This window comes from Mesoplodon densirostris, chromosome 11 (genome assembly GCF_025265405.1).
Source record: "Mesoplodon densirostris isolate mMesDen1 chromosome 11, mMesDen1 primary haplotype, whole genome shotgun sequence".
Taxonomy (NCBI): domain Eukaryota; kingdom Metazoa; phylum Chordata; class Mammalia; order Artiodactyla; family Ziphiidae; genus Mesoplodon; species Mesoplodon densirostris.
Genome location: NC_082671.1, coordinates 68,676,832 through 68,689,125, shown reverse-complemented (window position 1 = coordinate 68,689,125; position 12,294 = coordinate 68,676,832). Strand labels below are relative to the sequence as shown.

The following is a 12,294-nucleotide window of genomic DNA, read 5'->3' as shown; positions in this document are numbered from 1 at the left end:
GTTAACTGAGACCCACCTAGTCCCTGCCATTTGTATTTGATTGTTGTATGGGAGGTTTGATTTTTGAAGTATAAATAGTTACGTTTTAAAGTGTAGGGCTTAGCACAGGAATTTAGAGTAGTTGTTCTCAACTCCAACTACGTGTTAGAACTGCTTGGGAGTGGGGGCTTTGGGGGAAAAAAAAACCATTGATTCCTATGTAATTGATCTGGAGTACTGCCTGGGCAATGGTTTTACTGATGTTTGTTTTTTGGTGTTTTGTTTTGGGAAACAATCTTGAACTTAACTGAAAAGTTACAACTATGATTTTGGGGAAAAAAACACAACACTTTTTTCCCTTCATAATTTTAAAAATTGCTGACCCGATGTCCCATCACGTGCATCCTTTCCCCAATAATTAGAATACTAGTGTATTTCTAAAAAACACGAACAATCTCCTATATATGCACAATAAAACCATCAAAAAAAATTAACACTGATACATTACTACCATTTAATCTTTAGCCCCTTCTCAAGGTTTAACACTGGCCCCAGTAATGGCCTTTATAGCAAAAGGATCACACTTTGCAATTGGTGGTTGTATCTCTTTAGTCTCCTTCCATTTGGAACACTTCCCCAATCTTCCCTTAGTGTTCATTACCTTGAAACTTTTGAAGATTGCAAACCAGTAGTTTTCTAAAATGTCTCTCAGTTTGGGGCAGTTTGATGTTTCCTCGTGATGATATTCAGGTTATACGTATCATAGGAGCGATGCTGTGTTCTCAGAGCATCCAGTCAGGTGACTCACAATTTCAGTTTATCCCATTATTGAGGATATTCACATAGATTTTTTTTTTTTTTTTTCTTTTTGCTGTATGCGGGCCTCTCACTGTTGTGGCCTCTCCCGTTGCGGAGCACAGGCTCCGGATGCGCAGGCCCAGCGGCCATGGCTCACGGGCCCAGCCGCTCCGCAGCATATGGGATCCTCCCAGACCGGGGCACGAACCCGTATCCCCTGCATCGGCAGGCGGACTCTTAACCACTGCGCCACCAGGGAGGCCCTCACATAGATTATTGATTAAGGTAGTGTCTTCCAGGCTTCTCCTCTGTATAATTATTATTTTCTCTTTTATAATCAGTAAGTATTTTTATGGTGTGATGCTTTAAAACTCTATTACATTCCATGTCATTTTCAATGTATTCATTTACTTATTTCTATCTGTGTTTTCCTGTTTTATGCAATGGCCTATAATCTGTTACTATCATTACTTATTTTTATTGTCATAGTGTCCCAGATTTAGCTTGTAGGAGCCCCTTCAAGGCTTTGTGACCATTTGACATGTCCCATCATTTGTAGATTTCCTTGCTTCTTGGCAAATAGGCATTCCGGGCTCTTTTTTTTTTTTGGCTGTGTTGGGTCTTGGTTTCTGTGTGAGGGCTTTCTCTAGTTGTGGCAAGCAGGGGCCACTCTTCATCACGGCGCACGGGCCTCTCACTATCGCGGCCTCTCTTGTTGTGGAGCACAGGCTCCAGACGCACAGGCTCAGTAGTTGTGGCTCACGGGCCCAGTTGCTCCGCAGCATGTGGGATCTTCCCAGACCAGGGCTCGAACCTGTGTCTCCTGCATTAGCAGGCAGATTCTCAACCACTGCGCCACCAGGGAAGCCCCCAGGCTCATTTTTTACTTTCCATGTTCAAGCCCCCAAATTAGCTCTTTTTCCAAAGAACTCTGGTTCTCTTAGTAAAGAATGGTATTTAGAAGACATAATCTGGGTTCGAGGTGTGTTCATACCTACAGTATTTGGACATTGCTTGTTCCCAAGCCCTCTCAGTGATAGAGCTAGACAATAAGTGTGTGTGTTTGCATACATGAAGGAAATATACACATATAGGCACACAAAGTTACATCTACTTTTTTTGTTATGTCTGTCTCTATGTGTTAAAAATCATGAGTTCGTGCCAATAACTAATTCTGATCCAACATTACAGGGTTCATTTGAGACTTCTCCTTTTCCATTTGGTAACTCCTTTTTTCAATAGTGAGAAGCCTGATTGTCATCATCGTTAATATATTTACTTACTGGTCAGTCCCCCATATGTAATGGATCTCCCGTCACCACCACCATAGATGCCTTCCCTGCATGGATGCCCTCTTCACCCCTGTTAGGCTCTCATGCAGCATAGAGATGTTTTAAAGCTCCCCAAATGGTACTAATGTGCAGCCAAGATAGAGCACAACCGAATTAGAAGAAAAGTGAACCCCACACTTTCTGATTCATTATTAAGCAAATGGTAGGTTTTTAAGTCAGGTTTGGTTTGGGAAAATAAATTCTTCCTAAGGAAGTGAAATTTAAAGAGAAGACTCAATTCTACCAACACACAGAATAAAAGATCAGGGTGAAAGCACAGCCTGTCTCCTGGAAAGCTTTGAAAAATATTTGTTTTGGAAATAAATCTGCTTGTAGTGAACATAAATTTCAGTCCCTTTCCCTGAATTACCTGTTTATAGGAAAAAATATTTGAAAAGGTTAGTTGTTTTTTAAAAAGGTGTCTCATTAAAGACTTACTGCTTTATCTTCTGCTTCCAATGTTTGTTTATCACTTGATATTTTGAAATAGTAATATATAAAAAGGATCATACTATTCTAAAAAAAAAGACTGCTTTTTATTTTTTTACATTGCATTTAAAAAATAAACTTTTAGTTTTGCAACTTAATGCTTTTTAGAGCATTGAATATTTAAACAGGAGATATTCAGGCTGTGGTTGCTCTTTTTCTGTAGTCAGTTTTAGTTTAAAATATGGAAATCAAGTTACAGTAACTGGGTCATGAGGAACCCCATCTTCTTCCATTTGCAGCCAGAGGAAGCGAGAGGCCGTAGGAGCCAAATATAACAGGATCTGTGGCCAGCCTACCTTAGATGGTCAACATCTATCTTGCCAATTTTCGTAAGTCCATTTTCTTAAAGCAGTCCACGGCTGCAAGTGGATTTTCACCAAGAACTTCACACTTAGGCTGATGGCACACAATCTGACTCCAAAGAAATCCAGCCTTAAACCTAAGGAAATTACAATAAAATCTCTTCCTTGATTTTATTTTTGAAGTGTTCATGGAAGTTGCCTTGGAGTATGAATCGTGGACTTTAGGCTTTTGTATATTAACGCCCAGAGATACAGAAGGAGAAAGGGCAGTATTTGTGAATGTAGACAGAGCCACTGAAAACTTGATATATAGGTAAAGCACTGATTTTTTGTTTGTTTATTAGTTTTGTTTTCTATAAATAAAGCGTTATTTACCTATTCGTGAGAGTGTGCCTCAGTGTGGGTCCTCAGTTCCTTTTAGGTAGGTTGAGTGAGTTTCACTCCCCAAACTTGAGTCCTTCAAGGACCATCTTTGTGATCTTTGTCACGTCTGCAAACATTCAACATTTTTCTTTAATTTCTCTGACATTTAACTAGGCCTTTCTCTAGGTGATATCTGTGCAACCGTGGACTCGGTGTGTCGGATCACCTAAAATCACAAGTACTGTAGGCAGCATCTGCTCAGAGGTTGGAACTGGGAGCTGGATCCCAAACTCTCCTTCCAGCTCTGAAATTCAATAAGCATGGCGTCTGGAGTTTCCTGCCTTGTGGTGACACCACAAGGTTACACCAGTGGTTGTTTATGCGTTTTTCCCAGTCAATACATAGAAGTTGACAGCTTTCTATATATATTAGAATATTAGACTATGTGTAAGAATATAATATATAATAGAATAAATATTACATTTCACAGTTATTTTTCAAATGTGAGGTATAAGTTACATTATCTTAGTTTCTTAGGATTCAGCATGTTTCTTCAACTAGATTTTTTTTTATGTATTATTTTTATTTTAATTGAGGAGAGCAAAACCTGATGATCTTAATTGTCAAATCACCCAATAGGGAATACATGGATTTGTAGGACCTTCAATACTACCTTAAAAACACAAGTAGAAAACATGTAAAACATACAGTGTTAATAATGCAGAAGAAAAATACGGAATTTAGAACATAGGGTTTTATGTTCACCACTCTGAAGATGTCATGGGAAACCTAAATTATGATAAATACCTGTGTACCAAAACTGAAGTCATATTCTGCATTATTTGTGAGGAATATTGTCAGAAGCCAACTGGATGTTGTCATATATTCAAATCAGGTTCTTTGCTGAGTGGCAATACATTAATCTTGTGTGTGTGTGTGTGTTTAGGAAGATACTATAAAGGCTCTCTTTAATGGGTTTCTTTAAAACCAAACTTAATGTCACGTTTTGCAAAAGGGGTGACAAACCAAAATAAAGGGGATCACTAAATGTGGTGAGTTTTATGTATCCTCCTAGCTTAAGTAGAATACTATGCTCTGCTCAGAGATGAAATGTTTGTTGCCTTGCCTACCATCTATAAGCATTTAATTTGCTACACAAATAGACTGTGGATAGAGATGTTTAACCTTGTGGTGTGACATTACTTTAACAGAGAGAAGGAGCAAGAAAGGGAAGAACAGTTAATGGAAGACAAGAAAAGGAAGAAAGAGGATAAAAAGAAAAAAGAAGCCACTCAGAAGGTGGGTTTTACCAATTAAAGTCTGTCTTTACATAGCCAAGCATCTAGAATAAGTAACTGCCTTGGTTTGGATACCTGACATCTTAATAATGCTACTTGAGGCATTAATTAAGAGTTTTAAGATTTGAAAGTGGGAGAAAGTTAAAGACCTGCATTTGTTACCATAAAGTAGATGTTAAATTAGTGCTATAGCTGATTTTATTGAAAACAACAGTAAACAATGCTGAGAAAAGCAAGAGAGTTACCGACACTTAAATGCTTGTACTGTTTCCTTGTTTGTGTCATGATTAATCTCCATTTTCTTAAGCTTGTAGAATAACTTTTCAAAGCTTGCCATTTGCCCTGATGTTGTCCTTCTGGTCCACCTACAACACTGTCATTTATATGAGTCTACCTTTTGATAATTCTTTAAAGAAATCTCCCTCAAAGAGGATCCGGTGGGCTTGCTTCATGCTCTGGGGGAGATAGTATTGCACGGCTTTGAGGCATTTGCTTGGGGAAAAAGAGATGCTAAAAGAAAAAAAGACAGAGCATCCCTGGTGGCGCCGTGGTTGAGAATCAGCCTGCCAATGTAGGGGATGCGGGTTCAAGCCCTGGTCCAGGAAGGTCCCACATGCCGCAGAGTGACTAAGCCTGTGCGCCACAACTACTGAGCCTGCGCTCTAGAGCCTGCGAGCCACAACTACTGAGCCCGCGTGCCTAGAGCCTGTGCTCCACAACAAGAGAAGCCACCGCAATGAGAAGCCCGCTCACCACAATGAAGAGTAGCCCCCACTCTCTGCAACTAGAGAAAGCCCGCGTGCAGCAACAAAGAACCAACACAGCCAAAAATAAATAAATAAATAAGTAAATTTATAAAAAAGAAAAAAAGACATAGGACTGGCAGCTGTCAACTGTCAAGTCTTAGTTGAAGTGTTTGCCTGCCAGTGTTGTGGGGAAGAGAGTGGGTAGACCTCCCCGCCCTGCCCCCTCTGCTGAAGAGTGTGCCCCTCTGCCCTGGCCACTGTCTGAGCTAACTTCCCCCACCTCACTGCAGACTCTGGCTTGGCACGGTACCATTTCTGCCTTTGCAAAGTGCCCGGCAGAATCACTTTGCCTCTAGTTCTTGTTACCACTACCTGAAGCACTTGGGAAGCAGGGCCTCAGTGTGAGGCAGGTTTGAGGGTCCCTGCTGTGGAGCCAGGTTACTGAAGCTAAGTTTATGGAGGGGAAACAGTTACCAGCTTCAGAGGGAACTCTAGATTTAGAAACAGACTCTAGGAATTCGAACTCAAGGGACATTGCAAGTTACCCCAGCACTGCTGAATAGAGTGTTTCCCATTATTCTGTTCTCTGAATTATTGAAATCATTTGGGAGTGCTGGCACAAAAAAAACAGTGGAAATATTTTCTGAATTGGATTGCATATGACACTGCCACATTAAACGTGAAATGTAATTTTGTCTTTTCTTCAAGACTTAATTAAAAGGAATATTTATTATTGTTTGGTGCTGTAATAGACTGCTGTGCTCTTTAAGGTTTTGTCTTCTTTTAATTGTGTTTCTGGTTCTATTAATAGTGGCGTGCTCACCATCACATCTTCATGCTGTCAGGGTACCTGCTTCTAATCTGAGCTTGTTGGAACTGCCTAAAATGACAGTAAAGAGTCTGAATAAAAATGTCAGATGACAACCCAGAGGCTTTTTTTTGTACTTGGTGGATACTGCCACATTCCACGTCACCAAGTGTTGTGCGGGTCCACCAGCCATAGGGTATCAGGGGCATTGCCCCTGTACCCACATGCACTGACCTTCCTACAGGAGTGATGGGACAGTGAACCTCAGTGAAGGCTTTCTTCCTTTTCCTTCCTTCCTTCCTCCCTCCCTCCCTCCCTTCCTTCTTTCCTTCCATTTATGGCTGCCTTGGGTCTTCGTTGCTGCATGTGAGCTTTCTCTGGTTGCAGCAAGTGGAGGCTGCTCTTTGTTGCGGTGCATGGGCTTCTCATTGCAGTGGCTTCTCTTGTTCTGGAGCACTGGCTCTAGGCGTGCGGGCTTCAGTCGTTGTGGCACGCAGGCTCAGTAGTTGTGGCTCATAGGCTCTAGAGCACAGGCTCAGTAGTTGGGATGCACAGGCTTGCTCTGTGGCATGTGGGATCTTCCTGGACCAGGGCGCGAACCTGTGTCCCCTGCATTGGCAGGCAGATTCTCAACCACTGTGCCACCAGGGAAGCCCCAAGGCTTTCTTCTTTTAGGGCATTCACATTTCATCTACTAAATTGGTACAAAAATTGGATTTTGCAGTCTGTGGGAATACGTGGTTATAAGCTGGCCACTGGGGAACTTGAACAAAGGCTGGTTACAAGAAGATGCCAAATAGAGTGATTGTTTTAGGCAGTGTACAGTTCATCCTCATTCTTCACATAGATAACAATGTTTTTTAACCTGAAATGTCAATACTAGAAGTGATTAATAAAATGTGCATCTGTAAACCTTCGTTGTGGATCCTACTAATAAGAAAAATGATTTAAAATAAAAGATGGTGTGGATTTATTCAAGAGTGAATTGGGATTATTTATGCAGAGAATTTCATATATACAGCTGGACAGTCTCCCCCGTGTATTTGCATCTGCATTAAGAACTGGTTTAAAAGTTACGGCAAAGAGGAAAATCACCATAAATGAAATTTCAAGTAGTTAATTATGAACAATAAAAATTCACTCATTTTTGTTCAGAAATGTTCTAGATTGGCTGACACAGGATCTAGGCTTAACACATGGCCTTTGATATTGTTTTATCATACTGAACCATTGTGTAATTTCAGAATTAGATTCTGATTTAGCACTTTTAAGGAGCGAACACAAAGCTCACCATGTGACTGTCTAGTGGTTTCTGACCTCACTGTAGAGACAGCACCTCAACTAGGAAGCATAAAATGTGCTATAATGCAAAGAATGGTAGAGAATGTGCCAGAGGTTCTGTAATGGGGTCATTCATTTATTCAGTCAGCAAACATTTGTGGTGCCTCTTCTTAGCGCTTCCACATCTTTCTCTCAGCCTACCCCATTGCTTTACAATCATCTCTTTCTGTCTACCCCATTAGACTGGCTCTTAATTTTCTCAAGACTTTATTCATATTTATATTTCCAGTAACTAGGACAGTGCCCACTGCAAAAGTGTTACTCAAAAAATGTTTGTTTAATAAGTGAATGGGGATGGCGGAGTCAAGACGGCATACTAGGAAGACATGGAATTCACATCTCCTCACAACTAGGGCACCTACCAGGCACCAGTGGGGGACCACGGACACCTAAGGGGACGGGAGGAACCCCCAGTAATGGGCTTGTGGGATCTTGGTTCCCAGGCCAGAGATCGGGCCCAAGCTCCTGTGGTGGGAGCTCCGAGTCCAAACCACTGGACTAACAGAGAACCTCAGACCCCAGGGGATATCAGTCGGAGTGAGGCCTCCCAGAGGTCCTCATCTCAGCACCAAGACCCGGCTCGGACCAAGGTCCAACTGCCTGCAAACTCCAGTGCTGGACGTCTCAGGCCAAACAACCAGTAGGACAGGAATACAGCACCACCCATCAAAAAAAAAAAAAAAGAAACAACAAAAAAATATGTTACAGATTAAGGAGAAAGGTAAAAACCTACAAGACCAAATGCAGACGAAATAGGCAACCTACCTGAAAAAGAATTCAGAGTAATGATAGTAAAGATGATCCAAAATCTCAGAAACAGAATGGAGAAAATACAAGAAACATTTAACAAGAATCAAGAAGAACTAAAGAGCAAACAAACAGTGATGAACAACACAATTACTGAAATTAAAAATACTCTAGAAGGAATCAATAACAGGATAACTGAGGCAGAAGAATGGATAAGTGAGCTGGAAGATAAAATGGTGGAAATAACTGCCAGGGAGCAGATTAAAGAAAAAAGAATGAAAAGAATTGAGGACAGTCTCAGAGAACTCTGGGACAATATTAAATGCACCCAACATTCGAATTATAGGGGTCCCAGAAGAAGAAGAGAAAAAGAAAGGGTCTGAAAAAATATTTGAAGAGATTATAGTCGAAAACTTCCCTAACATGGGAAAGGAAATAGTCAATCAAGTCCAGGAAGCACAGAGAGTACCATACAGGATAAACGCAAAGAGAAACATGCCTAGACACATACTAATCAAACTATCAAAAACTAAATAAAGGAAAAAATATTAAAAGCAGCAAAGAAAAAGCAACAAATAACATATAAGGGAATCCCATAAGGTTAACAGCTGATTTTTCACTAGAAACCCTGCAAGCCAGAAGGGAGTGGCAGGACATATTTAAAGTGAGGGAAGGGAAAAACCTACAACCAAGATTACTCTACCCAGCAAGGATCTCATTCAGATTCGATGGAGAAATTAAAACCTTTGAAGATAAGCAAAAGTTAAGAGAAGTCAGCACCACCAAACCAGCTTTACAACAAATGCTAAAGGAACTTCTCTAGGCAGGAAACACAGGAGAAGGAAAAGACCTACAATAACAAACCCAAAACAATTAAGAAAATGGTAATAGGAACATACATATCGATAATTACCTTAAATATAAATGGATTAGATGCTCCAACCAAAAGACATAGACTGGCTGAATGGATACAGAAACAAGACCCATATATATGTTGTCTACAAGAGACCCACTTCAGACCTAGGGACACATACAGACGGAAAGTGAGGGGATGGAAAAAGATATTCCATGCAAATGGAAATCAAAAGAAAGCTGGAGGGGCTTCCCTGGTGGCGCAGTGGTTGAGTGTCGGCCTGCCGATGCAGGGGACATGGTTTGTGCCCTGGTCTGGGAAGATCCCACATGCCGCGGAGCGGCTGGGCCCGTGAGCCATGGCTGCTGAGCCTGCGCGTACGGAGCCTGTGCTCCGCAACGGGAGAGGCCACAACAGTGAGAGGCCCGCGTACCGCAAAAAAAAGAAAAGAAAAGAAAGCTGGAGTAGCAATTCTCATATCAGACAAAATAGACTTTAAAATAAAGACTAATAAAAGAGACAAAGAAGGACACTAATAATGATCAAGGGATCAATCCAAGAAGAAGACATAACAATTGTAAATATTTATGTTCCCAACATAGGAGCACCTCAGTATATAAGGCAAATGCTAACAGCCATAAAAGGGGAAATTGACAGTAACACAGTCATAATAGGGGACTTCTAACACCCCACTTTCACCAATGGACAGATCATCCAAAATGAAAATAAATAAGGAAACACAAGCTTTAAATGATACATTAAAAAAAGATGGACTTAATTGGTATTTATAGGACATTCCATCCAAAAACAACAGAATACACTTTCTTCTCAAGTGCTCATGGAACATTCTCCAGGATAGATCATATCTTGGGTCACAAATCAAGCCTTGGTAAATTTAAGAAAATTGAAATCGTATCAAGTATCTTTTCTGACCACAATGCTATGAGACTAGATATCAATTACAGGAAAAAAATCTGTAAAAAAATACAAACACGTAAAGGCTAAACAGTACACTGCTAAATAACCAAGAGATCACTGAGAAAATCAAAAAATACCTAGAAACACATGACAATGAAAACACGACAACCAAAACCTATGGGATGCAGCAAAAGCAGTTCTAAAAGGGAAGTTTATAGCAATACAATCCTACCTCAAGAAACAAACATCTCAAATAAACAACCTAACCTTACACCTAAAGCAAATAGAGAAAGAAGAACAAAAAAACTCCAAAGTTAGCAGAAGGAAAGAAATCATAAAGATCAGACCAGAAATAAGTGAAAAAGAAATAAAGGAAACAGTAGCAAAGATCAATAAAACTAAAAGCTGGTTCTTTGAGAAGATAAACAAAATTGATAAACCATTAGCCAGACTCATCAAGACAAAAAGAGCGAAGACTCAAATCAACAGAATTAGAAATGAAAATGGAAGAGTAACAGCTGACACTGCAGAAATGCAAAGGGTCATGAGAGATTACTACAAGCAACTATATGCCAATAAAATAGACAACCTGGAAGAAATGGATAAAGTCTTAGAAAAGCACAACCTTCTGAGACTGAACCAGAAAGAAACAGAAAATATAAACAGACCATTCGTAAGCACTGAAATTGAAACTGTGATGAAAAATCTTCCAACAGACAAAAGCCCAGGACCAGATAGCTTCACAGGCAAGTTCTATCAAACATTTAGAGAAGACCTAACACCTATCCATCTCAAACTCTTCCAAAATATAGCAGAGGGAGGAACACTCCCAAACTCATTCTACGAGACCACCATCACCCTGGTACCAAAACCAGACAAAGATACTCCAAAAAAGAAAATTACAGACCAATATCTCTGATGAACATAGGTGCAAAAATCCTCAACAAAATACTATCAAACAGAATCCAACAACACATTAAAAGGATCAGACACCATGATCAAGTGGGATTTATCCCAGGGATGCAAGGATTCTTCAATATACGCAAATCAGTCAATGTGATACACCATATTAACAAATTGAAGGAGAAAAACCATATGATCATCTCAATAGATGCAGAAAAGGCTTTTGACAAAATTCAACATCGATTTATGATAAAAACTCTCCAGAAAGTAAGCATAAAGGGAACCTGCGTCAACAGAATATAGGCCATATATGACAAAAACACAGGCAACATCGTTCTTAATGGTGAAAAACTGAAACCATTTCCTCTAAGATCAGGAACAGGACAAGGTGGCCCACTCTCACCACTGCTATTCAACATAGTTTTGGAAGTTTTAGCCACAGCAGTCAGAGAAGAAAAAGAAATAAAAGGAATCCAAATCGGAAAAGAAGTAAAACTGTCACTGTTTGCAGATGACATGATACTATACATAGAGAATCCTAAACAAGCTACCAGAAACCTACTAAAGCTAATCAATGAATTTGGTAGAGTAGCAGGATACAAAATTAATGCACAGAAATCTCTTGCATTCCTATACACTAATGATGAAAAATCTGAAAGAGAAATTAAGGAAACACTCCCATTTACCATTGCAACAAAAAGAATAAAATACCTAGGAATAAACCTACCTAAGGAGACAAAAGACCTGTATGCAGAAAACTATAAGACACTGATGAAAGAAACTAAAGATGATACAGACAGATGGAGAGATATACTATGTTCTTGGATTGGAAGAATCAACATTGTGAAAATGACTGTACTACCCAAAGCAATCTACAGATTCAATGCAATCCCTATCAAACTACCAGTGGCATTTTTCACAGAACTAGAACAAAAAATTACACAATTTGTATGGAAACACAAAAGACCGCGAATAGCCAAATCAATCTTGAGAAAGAAAAATAGAGCTGGAGGAATCAGGCTCCCTGACTTCAGACTATACTACACAGCTACAGTAATCAAGAAAGTATGGTACTGGCACAGAAACAGAAATGTAGGAACAGGACAGAAAGCCCAGAGATAAACCCACGCGCCTATCTATGGTCACCTTATCTTTGATAAAGGAGGCAAGAGTATACAATGGAGAAAAGACAGCCTCTTCAATAAGTGGTGTTGGGAAAACTGGACAGCTGCATGTAAAAGAATGAAATTAGAACACTCCCTAACACCATACACAAAAATAAACTCAAAATGAATTAAAGACCTAAATATAAGGCCAAACACTATAAAACTCTTAGAGGAAAACATAGGCAGAACACTCCGTGACATATATCACAGCAAGATGCTTTTTGGCCCGCCTCCTAGAGAAATGGAAATAAA

The 12,294-nt window shown here is 39.9% G+C and overlaps 1 protein-coding gene across 5 annotated transcripts in view; it reads left to right on the top strand.

The window, feature by feature from the left end:
* TNRC6B (trinucleotide repeat containing adaptor 6B) overlaps window positions 1-12,294 on the top strand; it is a 258,174-nt gene that overhangs the window by 180,501 nt on the left and 65,379 nt on the right. For all 5 annotated transcript variants that reach the window (XM_060112593.1, XM_060112595.1, XM_060112591.1 and 2 more), the window contains one exon: window positions 4,474-4,561. In XM_060112593.1, the coding sequence (XP_059968576.1) occupies window positions 4,474-4,561 (88 nt within the window). The remainder of the gene's footprint in view (window positions 1-4,473; window positions 4,562-12,294) is intronic.